General features: G+C 43.5%; 1 protein-coding gene across 5 annotated transcripts; it reads right to left on the bottom strand.

Moving 5' to 3' along the window:
- Positions 1-810: 810 nt before the first annotated feature.
- On the bottom strand, positions 811-21,480 carry PHC1 (polyhomeotic homolog 1). 5 transcript variants are annotated; one of them, XM_023750015.1, is made up of 15 exons: positions 21,209-21,480; positions 18,839-18,996; positions 17,654-17,764; positions 16,635-16,715; positions 15,968-16,117; positions 15,221-15,376; positions 8,664-9,159; positions 6,242-7,032; positions 5,342-5,489; positions 4,669-4,880; positions 3,968-4,082; positions 2,893-3,001; positions 2,525-2,675; positions 1,902-2,133; positions 811-1,106 (listed from the first exon to the last, which is right to left on the bottom strand). In XM_023750015.1, the coding sequence occupies exons 2-15, from the start codon at positions 18,950-18,952 to the stop codon at positions 952-954; spliced, it is 3,021 nt and encodes a 1,006-aa protein (XP_023605783.1). In that variant the 5' UTR covers positions 18,953-18,996; positions 21,209-21,480; the 3' UTR covers positions 811-951. The 5 variants fall into 5 exon arrangements, with proteins under 5 accessions (XP_023605783.1, XP_023605782.1, XP_023605784.1 ...); XM_023750014.1 differs by lacking the exon at positions 21,209-21,480 and having other exon boundaries at positions 15,221-15,352; XM_023750016.1 differs by lacking the exons at positions 1,902-2,133; positions 21,209-21,480.
- Positions 21,481-21,775: the final 295 nt, after the last annotated feature.

Here is a 21,775-nt window from a genome sequence, read left to right as displayed (position 1 = left end):
TAACATTTTTGTACAAAAACACTTGAAAGATTAAAAAAAAAAAAAACATATTGGCCTAGTCATTTGTGTGAAAGAAGGTAGAGACTAAAGACACTGGATTAGAGTAAGAGACAACTGAGACCAATTTTTATCCTTTTACTGAAGAGGAAAAAAATATTGAATATTTTTGTTGTATAAGGTATAGTGCCTAAGGCAGGCATTTATCCTCCTGACCTCAGCTCCACACACTCCTGTTTTATAAAGCTATAGGACACAGCAGAGTTGGAACTAAAAAGGTAGAAGACATCAGGTAAATTGGAAGGGAGTAGGGGGGATACAGGAAGAATGACAACAGCCACATGTGTGCCAAACACTTAGTCCCTGCAGCAAATCAGAATGATGCCAGCCAAGTGCCTACACTAGCTGGTGAGCCTGCCATGGATGGAGGAGAAAATGTTCAATAGTAAGGGAGTGGATGATGACAAAGAAAACTGGGCCATAGCTACAGTCCGACAATCCAGAGGGAGTACTGGATTGTATCGCTTGTGTCAAGCTAGAAGAACCCTCCTCCCATTGGGGAGGTGCACCTACCTTCACCCATTTCCTTGCCTTGCCATACTATATCTTCTTGGAGAACTAAGACCCTGGCTACCCCACTCCAGAAAAAGGCTGAGCAGTACTAGTTCTCTATAGAGTTTGTTTTTATAAAGATTGGATTAGGGCAGGTGAAAATGGTAAGAACTGTAAAGATTTTAGAAAATAAAGTAGAACCCAGAGAAAATGTCCAAGCTCCACCATGTAGCACCAGCAACCAATTCTTGCACATTCTTTCCCTGTCTTAGAAATCCCCTCCACAGATTTATTTAATTGGAAAAGTTATTTATTCCCTGTAAAGTCTGCGGGCACCAGGCAGGTTATAGCCTGGACAGTGGGGAGTGTCTGCCTTAGGCTGCTTTGTGCAAGAAGGCCACCTTAGGTCTCCTTGAGGACGTTGATCTTGGCGCAGATCTTAAGGGCTGGGCCCAGCTTGATGTTCATGGCACTCATAAGATGTTCCTCTTTAAGTAATAAAAGGGCCTGTCCATCAATCTCCTGGGAACGAAACTCCTCTGCAATCTCTTGACAGCCTAGAAGAAAATGGGAATATGTATGAGAAAGTATAAGGTAGCACCACATAGGAGGGGGAAACTCGATGAGAAACATGCAAACGTAGCAATGGTTAATCCCAAAGTACGTGTCCTAAATTCAGTAATATGAAGATTTGAGATGACAAGCTTTGGAAGAAAAGGAAATCGGCAACTGGCTATTTAAAAGAAAGCCAAGATCATGGAGGAACTAAGTTCCAACCAGAGAAATAACCTCATTCAAATAGCCTTAGGAGGGGGAAAGGGGTGGGAACAAAAATAAATGTTTTCTTTTAAACTGGCAAGAAAAGTTCAAATGAGCCTTTGTGGCACTTGTTTAAGAGCACAGAACTCAGACAAATAGCAAGACGGGCAGGGCGATTTCTGGAGAAAACCATCCCTTTGTCAAGAACAGCTCATAAACATTCCTGCTTTGAAGAGAATGGGGCAATAATGGCCCCTTATTTTCTAATCCCCCTCTCCACTGAATAAGTCTATCCATGGTAGGTGTCACAATCACATAAAAATGTGCTTTATCCAAAAATTAATGGTAAGAAAGCTGAATCATAGGAGATGAAATACATTGAAATTGCTGACATAACAGAGGATGACAATCCAGATGGAATTAGTAGACGAGCCTGTGGGCAAGTAACTTGAATAAATATCAAAAAAAGTACAGCCTTCAAGCCTCTACTGCTTAAAAGTCAGTTATGTTCCCTGTTCTCAAGGCCTGTGTGAAGAGCTCAGGAAAACTAAGTATATATGTGACCTGAGTTCTTTTGGATAGGCCCTCGGTACCTTGTAGAGAAGCGATAAACTCATACACCTCCTCTACACTCCAACGGCTGGGATTGCTGGACAGGAACACAGGGTTGATGCCGTGTAATTCTGGGGTAGGTGGAGCTGTATTGGGGTTCCCCAGGTCTCGATCTCCATGCCCCACTCTCACTGATAAAGGCCCAGGAGATGTTGGAGAGAGTGCTTCATCATAACTGGAATTATCTGAACCCCGGCTAGAGTCCTCTTGACCCTATAAAGAACACCGAAAAACAGGTCATGAATAAGTTTCCTCTGCCCTCCCCAACCCCCCTGGGTTTGGGTTCATATCGGGCATGGAGGAAAACTGAATCTTACCACAAGTGAGGTAATTTGTACTTCATTTGCAAATGTCCAGTCACCTGTCTACTCTCAAGTGCCTTTCAAGTATAAACTATCAACTCTTGATTCTTCCCTTCTACCAATGATCTAGATTTTCCCTACTCAAACGTAATGTAAGGATTAATGGATGCATAAACCAGTAATCAGAGGAGGAAAAAAATCAGGATCTTGGAATCTGGAGTAAGGCAATCAATGCAAAACCAGAGTTCTGATCTCACACTGTTTAGGCCCATTTTAAAGGTGGCACTGGGACAGCAGCTCACCCGGTGTCGCTTTCCCTGGATCTTGGCACGGGCGATGTCAGAGGAGCTGCGGCGGGGTCCACGCCGACGAACACGAGCATAATTGGCTTCTTGAAACTCTTTCATTTTTTTCCTCTTCAGCCGAAACTGGTGGCTACAGCTCACATTATACCTACAGATCAGGCACATGTAGGAGATCAAAGGTGCTACAGAAAACTACCTTGTTAGCCTAAGCTTGTGAACTGGTATTTTAAGAGCTGATTTGGGAAAGACTATGAAAGCAAAGGAGACACTCAAGTATCAGCTGTGAGATTGATGATCCTAGGGAAGGGCTATAATATTAGATGAAAAAACCACTGCTGAAGATGAGGAGGGGATGCCTCCAGTACCTCTTGGCACAAGTCATGGAGCAGAATCTCTTGGAGCCTCGAAACTGGTCTGCAGGGGCGTACTTCCCACAGTATTCGCACTTCAGGAGATTCGCCTTCTTATCTAGCTCTGAAAAACAAGGCATCACTCGAAAGCTGCATGGGTTTCTGCTGCTGCTCAAACCATCAGTAGGCTCAGAACTGGACTCTAATTACTCTCAGAATTTGCCCCCAAAGACCTACACCACCCTAAAACATAAAGTTCGAATTCCAGAATCATAAAGGCATGTTCATTTTAGTCTTCCTATCCTTAAGCTAGACTATTTCTATTTTGATTACAAATTTTATCCCAATTCACACTCTCAGATTTCAGCCAAGACTGAGAGAGGAACTAATTACTAATGCCTAGAAAGATATCCCTCCCCCACAAAGTTCCCAAAAGCAGAAAGGAAATGTAAATAAGAGTCTTTAATATAGATTATAAAACCTAAAGAGAACTGGAGATTTAGAAATATCCTATTTTATTTAGATTATCTTTTGAAAAAAGATACCCTTATAGTAAACTAGAGGCCCGGTGCACAAAATTCGTGCACTCAGAGTATGGGGGGTCCCTCAGCCCGGCCTGCGCCCTCTCGCAGTCCAGGAGCCCTCAGGGAATGTCCGACTGCCATGGAGGTGGGAAAGGTCCCACCACCACCGCTGCGCTCACCAGCTATGAGCCCGGCTTCTGGCTGAGCGGTGCTCCCTCTGTGGAGTACACTGACCACCAGGGGGCAGCTCTTGCATTGAGCGTGTGCCCCCTGGTGGTCAGTGCACATCATAGCGACCGGTCATTCCACCGTTTGGTCAATTTGCATATTAGCCTTTTATTATATAAGATAATTTAACAGCTTACTTTAGCCTGATAAAAATCTCCCTAATCCTGTGGAATTCCTTTTGTGTGATTCTACATATTCTAGTATGTGATATAGTATCTGTGTCTGGATGGACATTATATAAGTCCCACTTTAAATTGATGATTACTACTTTATACTGAGTCTTCAAACACATCTGCATGAGCCTCCTTCCCCAGACGGGTCTCTAAGTAAATACTTACCAGCAGATGGGCTGTCCCCTCCCAAGGGGCCACATGACTGGTTCTCATTCAGCCCTGTCAGGAGGCCAGTCTGTAGAGGCTTCTCAGACTCTTTCAGTAACTGAGAACAACCCACCTGTCCCAGAAGAAGGTCACAGTTAAGTTAGCCTAATTCCTTTCTGCTTCTCCATAGCTTTCCCAGCTTTCCTCACCATTAAGTCTTTGCCTGGATTTCTAAGCTAACGGTCAAGTCTGGTTCAGAGAGAATCATTTTCAATATGGGAATCAAGAGTCTCTAACAGGCTTTCTTCAGACAAACACTGGAGTACAGAGTCTTACCCTGGCTCCCTGTTTTGTCCTTTTCCTTCCTAAGTTGAGGGAATGCACTAGGAGTCAGGATACCTATGTTCTAGTTTTGCAACTCTCCATTAACTTTCTACCACAATTTTCTTCATTATAAACCAAACCTAGTTTGTCTAACAAAATATTACAGCTTTCAAGGTCACCTCCTGCCTTTTCTTCTCTTCTTCCCAAAACTTTCATTTTCTGGTCCACATATTATTCTTTTTCCCTTCCTTTTACAACTCACCAAATGAACAGCAGAACTGAACCATTCTCTAGTAACTAACTAGTTCTGAGCCTTCTGATTTAGTGGCATTTGAAAAGACAACAGTCAGTCCAAGTCCCCACTTGAAAGCCCCATCTTCCAGCCCTGCCCTCACCGGGAAAGGTTCTGCTCCTTCCTGGATAACGAAGCCTTCAATGATGTGGGTGAGAATCTGGGGCTTCACAATGGCCTGTGGGGGTTTTGAGTCGCCCATCTGTCTGGACACCATGGCTAGTGTAGGAGGTGGTGCTGATGGGGCAGGAGCCAAGGATATTAGTTCACTGTTTGGGGTATTAGCATTCACATTGGTCACTGATTCAACTTTCTCTGGAAAATAAACACAAATTAAGGAATAGATATGGGATAATGTAACTGACCCATCTATTAGCCAAGCCAGCCTAATCTTCCACAATAATACATGGTCACCTTTTTTTTTCAGAGAGAGGAAGGGAGGAGAGAGGGATAGAAACATCAATGATGAAAATCATCGATCAGCTGCCTTTTGCATGCCCCATACTGGGGATCGAGCGGCAACATTGGCATGTGCCCTGACCAGGATTCAAACCCTGACTCCTGGTTCATGGGTCCATGCTCAACCACTGAGCCACACCAGCCGGGCTGCATGTTCACCTCTGCTCATTCACCCTGGATTCTGTTCTTTTCAATCTATTCATCTGTCCACCAAGTACAGACCCATACTCTACAGAACCAGACTTATCTGTTAGCTCACTCACTCAGAACGTTAATCTCTGTGTACTCCAACAGCACTGCAGAAGTCAGTCTCTCACCTCCAAAACTGCTCTTCTCCTCCATGGCCTTTGGGCTCTCTGCTACCGGAGATGCCTTGGCAGGAAGCATTGAACCCAATGTGGAGACATCATCTCTTTCCTCCTCAGACTCAGCCTTGCGTTTCACACCCAATGTCTGGGGCTTGCCCTATAAAGAAAAGAACAGAAAAGAAATCAAGAGTTATAAGTAAAGGAAGATAAGGAACCATAAATACTCCATATTTTCAGATAAAGTTTCCTTAGTTCCAGATTCCCCAATTTGTATATTTCTCACGGTACATTAAAATTCCTGGTCATTCCAAGAAGTGTAACTTCCACCTCAGGACAAAAGAAAATGCAACGTTCATTAGTCCTAACATAGACTTTGAGACCCTGGATTCATTACGGCCCAACTAAGAACTGTTGTTTTCTAAAGATTATTTAGGTGGTTACAGCTATCTTGATCGAACCCAGTACAGATCCAAAAACCCAGAATGACTTCAGTAGCAGATTTAGGAGTATGAAGTTCAGATATTATATACATTAACATTGCTCTCTCTTACAAAAAGAATACCAGTATCTTAAGTTTCCATTAATCTCTCTCACAAAGGAACAAATAAATACCTTCTAAACTCTTCATTCCCCTACTATGTTAAGCTCTAATTCTACTCAGCCACAGGTCCACTCTTAAGAGTGACAGTGCCCCCGCTGGCTGGGTTGCTCAGTAGGTTAGAGTGTCAACCTGACACACCAAGGTTGTGGGTTCAATCCCCGGCCAGGGCACATAGAAGAATCAACCAATGAATGCATAAATAAGTGTAGCAACATATCCCTCTCTATCTCTCTAAAGTCAATCAATCAATTTTTTTTAATTAAAAAAAGAGAGTGACAGCACTCTCAAAACCATCAGACGTCACTCACCGGCAGGTGCACAGACTGCATGTAGAAGGCAGCAGGGACCTGGGCTACAACAGGTGAGGAGGCGGTAGCCCCACCCTTTACTACATGTGCTGTCCCCTGCACAGGAGCAAGGGTCATCCCAGAGGTCAGTGTGGAAGGGCACTCCTGCAGTGCACCAGGAGCCTGGGATGATGGTGGCGAAGAGGCCAAATGGGCCTGACCAGGCTGCATTGTACCTGGCATCCCCCGGGAAGCCGGCACAGCAGCTGCCAGCTGTGCCAACCCCAAAGCCTGTGCCTGGGCTGTACCTGGCTGTCGGGTGCCCACAACTTGCACAGGGATATGGGGTGGTGGTTGCTGGGAAGCTGACATCTTAGCAGGTCCTAACTGAGGAGGCTTGATCGGTGCTATAGGTGGTTTGGATTGGAGAGGGATGGGTGGCTTGGGAGTTGGGTCAGGTGGGAGGGACAAGGGTGAAGATTGAAGCATGGGTTGAACAACCAGGGTTTGGGCTTGCTGCTGGGACTGGGAAGGTGGGACCTGCTGAGTAGGTGGGACCTGTGGTGGCTGAGGGGCAGAGAGAGTTGTGGCTTGCTGCTGCTGCTGCTGCTGCTGCTGCTGTTGCTGCTGCTGCTGCTGCTGCTGGGCCAACTGGAGGTGTGTGGCTGTGTGGAGTAGCTGCGATTGACGGTGCTGGAACTGTTGCTGGTGGTGGATGGCAATCTGCTGTTGGATCACCACTTGTTTCTGCTGGAGGTGGATCTGTTGCTGTTGCTGAATCAGGGAATGGGGCTGGATCTGTGTGTAGGTGGCTATAGGAACCACGCCCAGAATGGAACAAAAAGAAAAGTAGAAAATAATCATCATTATGGGAAGTAAAAATCGCCTTTCCAAACTGTACCCAGTTTTGGAATCACACAATGGATGGAAATCTAATGTAGAAGGTCCTAAGAGATCACCTCATTCGTTCTCTTTCCTGAGTCAGACATTATCAGATATTACTGTCTCTAATCTTAAAGATCTCAAGAGAAGAACTCCCTTGTTCAATCATTTAATGACCTCCAGTAATTTCTTACATGTATCTAACTTTTATTTTCTTTGCTATACTTAAATCCTGTTACTTTGAACTCAGTCAAGTAAGTTGGCCCATCTTCTATGTGATTGGACTCTGAGTTCCTCAAGGCTGAGTCCATGTTTTATTCATTTTTACATCCCTCTAATCCAGCACATTAGAAACACTTAACAGTCACTGAAAGAATAAATGTCCATGGAGGTAAATATACCAACACCTTCCCATGAATGTTAATTTTTAAGACTCATCAATTTAGGTCCCCACCATGAGAAGTCTCAGAGTCAGCAGCCGAAGGTTCTGACTTTACCCAGTTTCCACCACTATAAATGAGTTGACAACCTCACTCCCCCCCTCATACGCCTACCAGATTGTCCAGAAAACATATTTGTTATGAAAGCACTCTGGAAACAGAACTGCTATAGTATGTAAATACTAAGTTATTAGCACTACAACTGATAATTAACTTTTGTAAATAAATTATCCATATGTAGCAACAACTAAAGTGCTAGAAACAAGGAAGGTAAAATGAAGGTAAAACTAAACATTACCAAGTAAAAAGAAAACATTACCAAGTAAGGTATACATACCTAACTATATCTAACCAAAGTCTGAAAGCAAGTATAAACTATTTGGGTTGTTATATTATTTATTCTTCTTCACCCTTATCATTGACACAGATGATCACAAGATGACTGTGTGTGTGTGTGTGTGTGTGTATTTTTTTTTTTTACTTTAGAGAGAAAAGGAGAGAGATAGAAACATCAATGATGAGAGAGAACCATGGATCAGCTACCTCCTGCATGCCCCACACTGGGGATCCAGCCCACCACCTGAGCATGTGCCTTGACTGGGAATGGAACTGTGATCTCCTGGTTCATAGGTCAATGCTCAAACACTGAGCCACAACAGCCAGGCACAAGTTGACTATATTAAACCAGGGCTCTATTTGCTAGTCCTAAGTGCCCTAGGACACTTATGTCACCTCTGCTCTACACTGGGCCACCTAACCACCATCAAACACCGATGAGGAGAGTATTCATCCTTTATGCTAGATTCTAAGCTCCATGAAGACAGGGGATCTATTTTTCAAAGATGTAACTCTAGCCCTCCTAGAACATAGTACGCAATTGAATAAGAACTGGGTAAATGAATAGGTGGAGTAAGTAAACTAAAGAACTCAGGGTCTAAGGCAACTTGTAAAATGATTGCTGCCTGGTGGAAACAGAAAAGATCTGTTACCTGTCCTCCTGCCTCCCTGAACTAATATGATCAAGGGTGATGTGACAAGAAGCAAGAAAAAGGCAAAGAAAGAAATGTATTCTGAGCTTTCAAACGGTTCTGAGAATAATGACGTGAGAAGTGACCGTTTACCTGAGCTAATAAGGGTCTGGCTGGGAGCAGGTGTAGCTGTCCGTGTCAGGTTCATGCCCACGTTCTGCGGACCAGTCCCATCCGCTTCTGCCTTCTTAGCTGCCGCACTTTCTGCCTCTGTCTGGCTGCCCTGACTCACAGTCACTGTTTGGGCTGCAGGCAAGGGCTGCACCACTCCTGTGCCCTTCCTGGGACAGCTCCCACCACCCCCCATTCCTGAGGTAGGCAACTGACCCAAGCCTCCAGGTGCCTGGCCACTTCCACCTGGACCCATGGACCCTGGGATGCTATTTCCACTGCCTCCACCAGCTTGACTAAGGTTGAGGGACTGGCCTGAGGCCCCAGGGGAAGCCTGAGCCACAGCTAGGGCCTGGCTGGAACCCTGGGAGAGGTTAGAGACAGGGGATGCTCCAGGAGGAATGGCCTTCTGAGTAGAGCCTTGCATTTGAGGGCCTTGGGCTGAGGCTTGTTGGTTCCTCACTGCCAAGTTCTGCACCTGAAAGATAAGAAGAACAAGACTGAGAAAAGGTGAACAAGAGGCACTAGGGTCAAAGATTTCAGTGACAGATTCAGAAGCAGCAAGGATCGCTGAAGATACTCCACTGCCCATCTCAACTTGTATGCTCAATTTCCCAATTATATACATTAAAGGCCTTCCAGTCACCCAGGGAAAAACTCTTATATCAAATTTTATTTTCAGTCTCCTTTATTCAGTATTAAATGTATCACCAAGTACAGTCATTTATTCCTTCAAAGTGTCTCAGATTTTCCCTTTTCTTTCCATTCATTCATTCATTCATTCATTTAATATCTACGAAATACCTACTATGCTTCAGGTATTACACTGGGTGCTGGGAATGCAGAGATGAAAGACACAATCCCTGCTATTAATGAGTACTTTCTACTTGAAAAGACAAGAAAATCACCAATAACAATATGACACTATGCACAGGTATGCACACAGTGCTGTGGGAGCCCAGAATGGGAAGATTAACTCAGAATACAAAGATTACGGAGGGCTTCCTAACACAGGTGATGCTTGACCTGAGGCGCAATCGGTAATAGTGAAGGTGAGGGTTTGAAGATCTAGGTAACATTTGCAAGACCATTGAGCCAAGAAAAAGAATAGCATTTTTGGAAATTATAAATATTTCCTTTATGTTTGGAGTGAGTTAGAGGGAGTGGCAAGAAATGAAACCAGGAACGTAGGCTGAGGGTAGTGGGGTAGAAAGGTGCCGGATCATGAAGGGCTTGGTGTGTTAAAATAAGGAGAGTCTGAACTTCAGTTTGGAAACAGAACGTGTATCTATCGTCTTCATTGTTGTATTCCCAGCACCTAGCACAGTTCCTGACACATAGGAAGTACTCCAAAATATGAATAGAGAGAAGGAATGATGAGTACCTAATTGATGGCAGGAAGCTATTGGAGAATATTAACCAGAAAAAACATGATCAAATCTACAGTTGAAACCATTCTTTTAAACATTGCTGATGGAAATGGAAATGAAATCAGTACAACAACTTTGGAAAACAGTTTGGCATCATATCCTAAAATGAGCATTCACACATCCTACACCCCAGGAATTCCTAAAGAGAAACCCTTGCTGTGTACAACTGGAGGCATGTATAAAAATGTTCACAACAGCACTATTCATAGTAACAAGTGCCTAGAACAACCCAAATGGCCATTATCAGAAGAGAAAATAAATGAACTATAATATATTCACACAATGGACTATTATATAGAAATCAAAATTAATAAAGTACAATGACATACAACAATATGGATGGATCATGACAATAAGCTATTAAGAAAGCATTCTCAAAGACTGCATACAGCACTTTATGGATTGAGAAGAGCACAAATACCTTTAAAATAAAATATGTATTTTTTATATAGTCTATTTTTTATTTTTATATAAAGGGGTGGGCAAAAGTAGGTTTACAGTTATGAGTATAGAAAAGTTTATTCTTGTATTATTTATTTGTTATATTATTTATTGTTATTACTGACCTACTTTTGCCCACCCCGAGTGTGTGTGTATGTGTGTGTGTGTGTGTGTGTGTGTGTGAAAGGCCTAAAAATATTGGCCATGTGTTCATCAATGTTGAAGCTAGATGGTAAGTACGTAGAGATTCATATTTTTTATATGTTTAAAATTTTCCATTATAAAAATGTCTTTATTATATGTAAATACAATAAAACCATATAAAAAGAGACACAACGGAAGGATGAATTTACTAGTAGGAATCAGAATGTCCTCACCCTGGGTAGAGGCAGGCAGTAGATGAAACTGGGATTGCTTATTGTATTTTAAAACTTACTGAGTAAATATATAAAAGTGCACCATGAATGGACCATTAATGAGAGAATGTCATGAGCCAAGGATTATGACTGATCAAATTCTGCATATCAGAGGTACAATTAAAAATGCTAGTAACAACATATATTTTCTAAGAAAACTTGTTCTGACAGTAATGTGGAAGAGGATTAGAACTAGAGAAAGGCTGAAGTCAAGAAGCCAATTAGAAAACTAGTACAGTAATTCAGGTGAAAAATGAAAAGAACCTGGATTCAGGCAATAGGAGCAAAGAAGAAGAGATGATAGCTTTAGAGAATGGTTTACAAGAATCATCAGGATTGGGTGCTGGGGCACTTATTATCTGGCAATTTTTTTCTAGTCAGCTTCCTTTCCATAATGGCTACTTAAAACATTGCTACTTTCCCTACAGATGAGAACCACTTCCTCTTTCCCCTCTCACCCACCCCTGTGGAAACAATAAAACCATTATATGAGCATGATGCTTCATCAGTTCCACCACCAAATCTATACGTTCAGCTGCATAAGCACCCATCACTTACTTCTCTCTTCTCTCCTATCCTTCCTACTTTTCAAGAAGCTTATAAAATCAATTCTCTCCTGTCTCTTCAATTTCTCCTCTATTGGCTCCCTTCCATCTGCATCCTGGAACCTCACTTCCCCACCCCCAGTTTCATCCTCTTTCCTGTTACTGCTAAACTCTTTTTTTTCTTTAAAGATATTTTTTATTGGTTTCAGAAAGGAAGGGAGAGGGAGAGAGAGAAATACCTATGATGAGAATCATCAATCGGCTGCCTCCTGCACGCCCCACACTGGGGATTGAGCCCACAACCCGGGCATGTGCCCTGATCAGGAATTGAACCGTGACCTCCTGGTTTATAGGTTGATGCTCAACCACTGGGCCACACCAGCCGGGCTACTGCTAAACTCTTAACTGTTTACATTCACTGCAACTATTCCCACTATCCAGTCATTTGCCTCACGCCATGACTCCAATGAAATAGCTCTCATCCATGTCAGTGACTCCATCTTTCTTGCCATCTCTACTGCACTTGATGAAGGACTCTTGCCACTCTTGTTCCATTTTGATCCTTTGTCTTCATGACACACAATCCAGATTTTCTTGTCTCTCTGTCAGTCACTCTTCCCTACTCCCCTTTGCCAGCCATCACCCTTTACTCAACCTTGAACTGCTCTTTTCTAAGGGCTCATCCTAACCCTCAGGGCTCCACCTGAAAGGCTTTTCTCTTCTCAATCCATACCATATCCCTAAGAAATTTCAAACACTCCCTTAATTTCAATTATCATCTATATGCCTACTACTCTTGAATGTTTACCTCCAACTCAGAGCTCAGGCACCACATAAAAAACTGCTGATCCAGTATCTTCTTCTGGGTAGCAAGCACTTCTAAACCAGCATATCCAAAAGTGAACTTCACCCCAAATCCACTTCTCCAACATTCATCTCATAAATATCAGTACCAGCCATCTCTCTGCAGTGCCATAGCTCATCTCAGGCATCTCCATCAACTCTCTACCACTGAATAAGTTCTCCCTTTTTAGTAACCACTGAATGAGTTCTCTACCACTGAATGAGTTCTCCTAAGTTTTTCTCAAATCTATTCATTTCTGTCCATCTCAACAACTACCACCTATGATTGGTGTTGCTCTCCCCATAATTCACTCAAGCCATTCTATTTATCTTCCATAGAGGAGCCAACAGTCTTGAAAATTTAAAAAATCAAAAATCGAATCTCTCTGCCGAAACCGGTTTGGCTCAGTGGATAGAGCGTCGGCCTGCAGACTGAAAGGTCCCAGGTTCGATTCCGGTCAAGGGCATGTACCTGGGTTGCGGGCACATCCCCAGTGGGAGATGTGCAGGAGGCAGCTGGTCGATGTTTCTCTCTCATCGATGTTTCTAACTCTCTATCTCTCTCCCTTCCTCTCTGTAAAAAATCAATAAAATATATTTTAAAAAAAAAATCGAATCTCTCATGTCACTTCCATGTTTAAAATCCTTCCAAAGCTTCCCACTGCCTTTCAGATAAAGCTCCAAATTCTAAACACAGCGCCCAAGGTCCTGCAAGATGAGGTTTCTCTGACCATCTCCAGCATCATCTCCATTCCTCTTTGCCAAACGCCAGGAACACAGGTCTTCTTTCAATTCCTCAAATATATAATACTCCTGCCCTCCTAGGATCTCTGGACATGAGGTTCCTCTGCCTTCACCATTCCTTCAATGTCTTCACCTGACCAACTTCTACAGACCCAATTTAACTGTCACCTTCTCAGCGAGGCCTTCCCAAGGCTACATTAACTCCCTTTCAGAGCACTCAGTACTTCCTAATGAAGCAATTATCAAACCATCCAGGTGATTATTTATTCAATGTCTGGTGCTTCAGTGATTTGTAATCTCTATCAGTCTAGGGATTATGACTTTCTTGGGCCTTCATGGCTAAAGAATGTCTGATATATAATAATGATAGTTTGCACTAACACTCATTTATGTCCAGACACTGTTCAAACACTTATACATATCAACTCATTTAGTCTCCAAAATACACCATGAGGTAGATACTTTATAATTTCATAGACGTTTTATATATGAAGAAACTGGCCAAAAGATGTTAGGTCATTTGCCTACGGTTACATAATAAGTCATGAAGCTGGAATCTGAGCCAAACATCAGATTCACATTTTTAAGCACTACTCTGTCCCTCCACATGTTGACACTCAACAAGCAGATGAATAAATGAAACCACTGGATAGGAAGCAGTCTCAACCTCATCCTCTGATCCTACTGCTATTACCAGAGTCTAAAACAAAGGTCTTACCTTCTTACTAAATGACCCCAAGCATTTCTTTTTCTTTTTTCAAAATATATTTTTATTGATTTCAGAGAGGAAGGGAGAGGGAGAGAGATAGAACATCAATGATGAGAGAATCATCAATCGGCTGCCTCCTGCACACTCCCTACTGGAGATCAAGCCCGAAACCAGGGCATGGGCCCTTGACCGGAATGGAACCTGGGACCCTTCAGTCCGAAGACCGACGCTCTATCCACTGAGCCAAACCAGCTAGGGTGACCCCAATCATTTCTTAGTAGGTTCCCTAATTTCTCTTTCTTCTCCAGGCACATGTTTCTAGGTGATTCTTTCTAAAGTACTTGCCTTATCCTATTAATCAGCTATTCAACAACCAGCAATGACCCCTCTTACCTATGGAGTTACTTGGCTTTCAGACTTCTCCCTAACAATGACCTTTTCTACAATCAAGCATGTTGTCTCCTCTTAATCCACTCACCCCAACTCATAGTCACATATGTGAAATTATACCTTTACACATTACTATTCTGTCTCCAGTTTTCTTTTTACTCCAAATCAAATCATACCCATCCTCTAAAAATTTGCTCAAGTAAACCAAGAGTCACTGAGAAGTAATGCAGCCACTCTTCTCTACTTGTGTCACTCAAAGTTAGAGCAATTTACTTTTGTACTTCTTGGTTCTCCAAGCTCTTTATAAAGACTTGACACATATTTATTTTCAGCCCTCCTAAGTTTCTAGTATACATCTGAGCACAACAATAGAAAACTCAATATTTACTTGCTAACTGATAAACTAAAATAAAAATATTATGAGAGCCCAGTGTATATCCCATTCATAAGAAGATAAAAATTTGGCTCAAAATATGTATACAACACTAACACTTTATATATATTTGGGGGGCAGGGAGATAAGGTATAATGAGAAGCAATGGTGAGAAAGATTTCACTGGGACTACACTGTGAGCAGAAGCAGAGAGACCTACAGGAACTCATAAAGAGAAGGAATCAAATAACCTGCCAGCAACTCAGCCATGTCAGCTTAACATCTATGGAACAGAATTCCCTCAACCATCCCTCATCTTCCAGAGACAGTACTGCAAGAAGAGAGAATTAAAGACTTCCTGAATAAACTGAGCCATCAAGGGCTAAAAAAAATATATTAAGGAAATCTACCCTATGTTAAAAATAAGACTTCCCAGATCCAGAGGGCTATTTTCAGTCAGTCAAATCTATTTTCCTTCCTAATTCAAATAACTCAAAAGTTGTAAGGGATTCAAGTTCTATAGAAATTAAAGGCAAAAAAAAAAAAGAATCCTGAAAAGTGGTAACGAGGCAGAAGGGTGGGCCTTAGTCTGTGGTCGTTCCCTTCATCCTCCCCAGTGCCCGTCCACAGGTCAATGCTGCCACTGACCTGATCTGCATCTGCATGAACTCCCGGAGACTGAGCAGATGGCACCTCCTGCTGGACTGCAGCCACTGCCCCGTTAGGCATCAGGATGAGCTGGGAGGCTAGAGGCACATTCCGGCCCAGGGTCCGGTTTACCTGCAATAGGTTTCCCAGCTGTGGCTGGCAAGGAGAGGAGGAAGAGCAGAGGAAAGAGAACAAGAGGAAAAGAAGAAAGACAGAAGAAACGGAAGGGAAGGACCACAAGACAAAATAAACAGAAGATACGAAACAGCGAAGTCCTGCCCCTTTCCACACCAACCCGGAGACCCTTATTCTCCATACGTGATGAATCATCCAGAAGAAAACCTGGAATGTGTACAAAACTACAGGTTGATCACAAAGAGTCAAACATGAAAGAAGTTGAGACCATGAGAATTTCAGAACAAGTCTTTATGTACAGTAAGTAGATAGGCTAAGAGAACACTTAGGATTTGTGTACTTGAGCCACAGGTCTAAAGATCAGAGTATCTGATGCTAATGTGGTCAAATGTTAAGGTGAGTGAGCATCTTCTAACTTGGGATCTCAATGTCATCTGCAGGCTACCTGTGAATACTGAGCAGTACTTCTAGAGGTAAGTAAGGAAGAAGTAGATCAGCTTGTCTTAAAACAGCTGGGTAACTATGGTTAAATAAAATAACTTTTGCTCAAGTCCTCACCAGGGACAGAACCATTATGTCCCTGGGACACTGGCAGTTGTGTCTGTGGCTTACCCGTAGATACATCTGAGCCTGGGACTGGTTGAGGGGTGGGGAGGTGGTGTTCCCCAGTAGCACAGACTGGGTCAAAGTGGTAGCACTGGGAGAGCTCACACTCTGGGACCGGCTGATGAGCTGGGCGGCCGACGTGGTGGCCAGATTGATCTGTGCGGTACAGAAAGGAACCAGGACTGAGGATTTAGGAGACATAAAAGGAAATGTAAATGACTGATAAATTCAGAGTGACCCGGTCAAGAACAGAATATCTCACTTTCATAGAGTCCAGGAAAATGAATACCTTCCTATCCACATCTGTGATCCTGGCTACTCCAGGGTATTACCAAAGTAAACAAACTGGGCCTAATCACTAGGGTTACAGTTGAGAAGGCAAAGGAACGAAACGGAACAAATTTTACTTGTCGTTGGAGGGTCCAGAGATTAGTCCCTTCCCTTTACTATGTCTGCTTCTTCCCCAGGATTTTCTTTCTCCTTTCTTAGACCTCCTCATTAAGACTCATACAGATCCAAGTTGGTCACTTTGCCTTTTACAAACATTCTCTACATAAGGGCAGTAAATACCACCGATGGCTCAATAAACACTCCCAGATCAGCTGCACAAAGTTTAACCCAGAGACAAAGACCCAAAGAGAGAAGCCGCTCAGTGGGGAGAAGCAGCACTCACTGAGGCCTGGGTGGTGGCAGTCTGCTGCTGCGCGGTGCTGGTGTTTGGGGAGCTGGCTTGCCGACTGGCAGCAATGGTGGCCTGTTAGAGATGAAAGAAAATAAGAAAGAGCAGAGAAAACAAAGGAAACAGCTGTGAATCTTCCAGTAATAAATCAGAGGCACAAAACATAACAGACATTTCCAACAAGAACTGAGAGACTCTGTTGTGGAGCAAGGACAAGTATATTCACTATGGCAATAACCCTCACATTACCACATGTGGTAACCCAACAACTCCCACATAACCCTCCTGGGACAGCCAGGCAACCTGTCCTCCTCCCACTTTTAGGTGGAAGAACCTCTGGTCAGGTCCCATCGTGAGTCACTGGTAAGCCTAACCCAGAGTTGTCCAATACAAATATAACCCGAGCCACATATGTAATTTTCTTTTATGCACATTTTTAAAAGAAAAAAGAAATAGGCAAGTACACTTTAATTTTTTATTGAATTTATTGGGGTGGCATTGGTTAATAAAATTATATAGGTTTCAGGTGTACAATTCTATATTGTGTGCTCACCAACCCAAGTCAAGTCGCCTTCCATCACCACTTATCCTCCTACACCCTCTTCCACTTTATCTTATGTAAGCCAAATATATCTCATTTCAACATGTAACCAATGCAAACTACTAAGATATTTTATTTTTTTTTTCCTTACTAAGTCTTTGAAATCCAAATTCTCAGTGCACAGCCCCAATGTGAACTGGCCACATCGTGAGCACTCAAAAGCTACACATGGCTGGTGACTACCACACTGCACAGCGCAGGTCTAGACATAGCCATCCTACTCCTAAAAGGGAGTTTCTCCACAGTTCCTACTGCAGCCCCCGAAGCTAAGATCCATTCATCCTCCTACAGGAGGAACGTAGGAGGAGGAGACTATGTTTCCAGCTTGGCTTAGTGGAGGATGCAGTATGTCCCTACCCACCTGTAGCACCATTCCCTTCCCTCTTGGGCCAGCTGGCTGCTGACCTCTCACCTGCTGGACGGCAGCCAGGCTATGCAGCTGGGCATTGCTGAGCTGCTGCTGGAGCATGAACTGGTGGAAATACTGAGCCGCATTGGGCTGACGCTGCAGTGCCTGCAGAGCCTAGGAGGAGAAAGAGAAGATCAGCCCACTTAGACTCACTCCCAACTCCTATTCTACACAAATCGCTGTGATCCTGTGAAAGGGACTCGTGGCAAGTAGAGAAACAAAGGAAGATGGGAGTCTGGCTAAATCATCAACTTCTGATTTGTCCAATTTGTTTATATGAGAACCAGTAAGTTCATATAATCCTCAAAAAGTGGAGAAGCAATTAATTCTGCTATGCTCTATTCTATTCTTGTATATAAAGAAAAGTAAAGCAGTGTAACTCACATGAACGCTTATTTCCCAAAATGGAATCTGGAAATACATAATACAGCAAGAAAAAGAATTGGGACTAGACAGGATAAAAATCAATGAGATGTCAATTAATGTAAAGAGAAGAAAATAAAAGACCATATTCTAGGGGTACAATAGAGGTAATAGAGCCCTAAGGGGTTGAAAATGATGAAAAAATAAGAGTAAGTAGTAGCTTATGAAAGATTCTATCAGGTAAAATTTTCAAACAACTGGCATTTTCAAATAGCTACAGTATAATGCTAATGGGTGTTTATAAACATGATACTGGTAATTCAGTTTTAGTGTTAACTAATATTCTCTAATAATGAGAGCTATTCTTATGATGTGCATAGTTATTCTAGTAACCTAAATATTTAAATAAAAGGCCCATTCCCAGATTTTTAAAAATATGGGATTTACTATTTGTCTAAAAATAAAGCTTTAGTCTAAAGAGTTTTATAGTCCATTGCTCAGAATGATTTATACAAACGACTGAAGATTAAAAACCTGGCAATCCATGAAGAGAAATGGTTAGAATCTAGCTCTATGAACTGAATGGTATAAAAAACAAAACAAAACAAAATAACACCTTCGTTTAAAGACTGAATCTCATTCTCTGTTTGCTGGCTCAGATTGTTATAAATTCCTAAGATTCTCGGGGCTAGCAGGGACCTTAGTCATCACCTAATCCAACTCCCCCAGTGTTCTAGAAAGCAACTAAGGGCAATTATCCTCCAGCACCCTTGCCTACCCCAAGCCAATGCTCACAGATCTCAGCCCCTCAGAGTTGAGCCTCACCTGCACTGCTTGCCGTTCATACAGTGACATTTGAGCTATTTGGGGCCGAGAGCTGCCCCCAGAGCTGGAACTCCCATTGGTGGAGTTGGAGTTCTGCTCACTCTCAGTCTCCATGACAGTGGTCCAGGGTCCCCAAGGCTGGTGCTCTGACTCAAGACCTAGATAAAAGGAGCAAAGGATTAACATTTACACCTGATCTCAAACTTTTATTTCATGTTATTTAAATTAGATATAAGAATCTTCCTCTTCTTCCATAATCCACAATTTCTAGTGTTATAACTACCAAATCTGCAATACACTCTTCTCCCCCCCCACACACACACACCCTCTATTGAAGTTATGCAGTGTCTCAAAAGAAACAACCTTTTCATATTCCGTCATAGCTGTCATTAACATAAAACAGCCAGAATGTAAGACAGCACCTCATAATACTAAGGCCACTTTACATTCCTGTAACACTTCGTGACAGTTTAAAATCTTCCCGGTTAAAACTTATAGCTATCTCATTTTTATCTGCATCTGCTTAAAACTTATGCTTATCTCATTCTCATCAGCATCATCTTAATAACGGTGACCATTTACCGAGAAGCCACTAGGTGCCTCCTCTCACAGGGCCAGGCTCTCTCTTCACATACATTATCTCTCCCAGTGCCGTTAGGTGAACAATCACATCCCCACCTGACAACTGTGGAAAGGAGGTTTTCTGAAGTGAAAGAAGTTGCCCTACTAAGTGTGGAGTCTTACGCTAGCGCCTGCTTCTTCTTCAAACCAGAAAAACATCTGTGATTAAGGCAGTATCATTCAGTTTGAGTACTCACTGTCCTCCTTTTATGGAGGGGGCCTAAGATACAGATATGCTAAATACAACATGGAAAGTCATAAAACTAGGAGGTAGGAGAGCTAGGCTACAGCCCAGAGAGCCCAAATGGCCGCCTGGTTCCAGCTCAGGTTACTAATAACACTTGTCCTTCTTATACCTCAGTTTCCCCATTTGCAAAGGCTTCACAACTGAATGTAACATGTCATTTTAACAAATGACTCCCAGGTACTGAACATTAACTAGATAGTAATGAAAATCATTAAGAGAGTAAGATTCAATTTTTTTTAGTCCACTAAAGTGATCACAATCCACCCTCTGGGGTGTACACTCACATTCACTGGTAAAAACCAGGCAAAAAAAATAAAAAAGAAACAAGAAGACATGTATACCTCCAAAGCAGCACTAAATGATAAAGTTTGTCTTTGTTCATTCTTATTTTTTCTCTTTTGTTAAACCTGGACACTATATTCTGTGCTTCTGAGGAACAGGGGCCACCAGAAATATTAGGTCAGCAGAGCACTCTTTGGTTTACAAATGTAAACATCAAACCAGGATTTGTGCTAAGGGCTGTCAACAGTTTTATTATGATGGGTTTATCTTAATGACTGCCTCCAAAACAGGCAAACAAAGTAAATAAAATCAACCCGCTTGGCCTACTAAACAGAGTTGGGGAGATTTCTTGTTATTCCATTCCCAACATTACCTGATCGCATCAGTATCCCCCAAGAACTACGCATCTCTTCGGTTTCATTTAGGAAATAGCAAAGGTCACTGAAAACATGAGTACAACCCAGGACGAATATAGGAGAAATCATATCAGCTTCAACTCCAGTCTATCTTCTCCCCACATCTTTTGCCAAAATATCAAAGCACTAAACAGATACAGACCCATGAATCCTCATTATCAGCATGTGAAGAAAAAAAGTGGGTAAGGATTAGAGGCAGCACGCACAGTTGTATCGATCACGGGACTCAGTTCACTGGACTCGAAGACATGAGACCCCTTTACTAGCTGGGGGGGGGGGGGGACACTAATTCCTACATTCATAGGTGAAAATGCTAATAAACTATACGATCGATCCCTCACTCCCCCCGGAATACAATCCTTCCTATTAATTTCTTCCGATTGTGACATGACTACAGTATGGAGATGGAAAGGGACCGGCTTTGAAATCTTTAACAAAATCAAGGGCAGTTAGTTATCAAAACCGGGAGTCCTGGATCCCAGGCACATAAATCTAGTCGTTCGTGATCAATGTTGGAAGACGAAGCACAGAAAAGAAAAACGACAAAAAGTTTGGGCGGCACGGTGAATTTTTAAGTTTTCAGAATTAAAGGGGGAGAAAGAGTGAGACGCTGATCCTCAGAGGTCCCCAGAACAGCTAGCCCACGGTCACCCTGAAAGGTAGTCAGTCTGTGGGTGTGATGGGTGGGTGTGTGATGGGTGGGGGGGTGTGGGTGGGGTGGGTAGGAGCACAGATCCCCCTGGCGAGGGGCTAGGAACGGGAACTGACGTGGACCCGGTGCAGGGCCGACGGACCAGGCGTTACCTGGAGGGAATCAGTGTCCCGAAGCACGAAACTGTCTTGCAGAAAGGCTGGGGCGCGGGACGGGGTGGCGGGAGAAGGGGGTGGTCCGGGGAAGACCGTGCCAAACAAATGGGAGTGACCTGGAGAACAGGGAGAGTAGACGCCCGGGGTCCTCGCTGGTACACAGAACCCTGATGACAAGGAGGTTCCGAAGAGAAATCGAACGCAGCGGGGCAGGGGGCGGACAGAGCGGCCCCGGAGCGCACTGGCCCGAGTGAGCGGGGAGACGTGCAGACGATCGCGGGGCGCCGGGCAGGGGCGCGGCAGACAGGAGCCGAGGGACCGGAGGCTGCGGGACCCCGCGCACCCCGAGAAGCGGGGAGCGAACTAGACAGCGAGCATGCTCGGAGGGGAGACCCGAAGTCCGAGGAGGAGAAATGAATGGGAGAGCGAGCGGTCAGAAGCAACGAGGGTGCCGGACAGACAGCATCCCCCACGGCGACGGGAGCAGCAGAAAGGCGAGGACGGGCAGAGCCGGAGGACCAGAGCCGGGCGCCGGAGGTGAGGCGGGGGCGGGGGACGGGGGGA

Source organism: Myotis lucifugus, unplaced genomic scaffold, assembly GCF_000147115.1.
Source record: "Myotis lucifugus unplaced genomic scaffold, Myoluc2.0 scaffold_10, whole genome shotgun sequence".
In the NCBI taxonomy this organism is placed as follows: Eukaryota; Metazoa; Chordata; class Mammalia; order Chiroptera; family Vespertilionidae; genus Myotis; species Myotis lucifugus.
This window is presented reverse-complemented; position numbering and strand designations above follow the sequence as displayed.

Excerpts from the sequence above, each read along its gene's own strand:
- PHC1 (XM_023750015.1), bottom strand. The coding sequence starts at position 18,952 with ATGGAGACTGAGAGTGAGCAGAACTCCAACTCCACCAATGGGAGTTCC. Across the intron at positions 3,002-3,967 it reads AGGGGACAGCCCATCTGCTG|AGCTAGATAAGAAGGCGAAT; the intron begins GTAAGTATTTAC and ends CTTGTTTTTCAG. Across the intron at positions 2,676-2,892 it reads TCCATGACTTGTGCCAAGAG|GTATAATGTGAGCTGTAGCC; the intron begins GTACTGGAGGCA and ends CCTGATCTGTAG.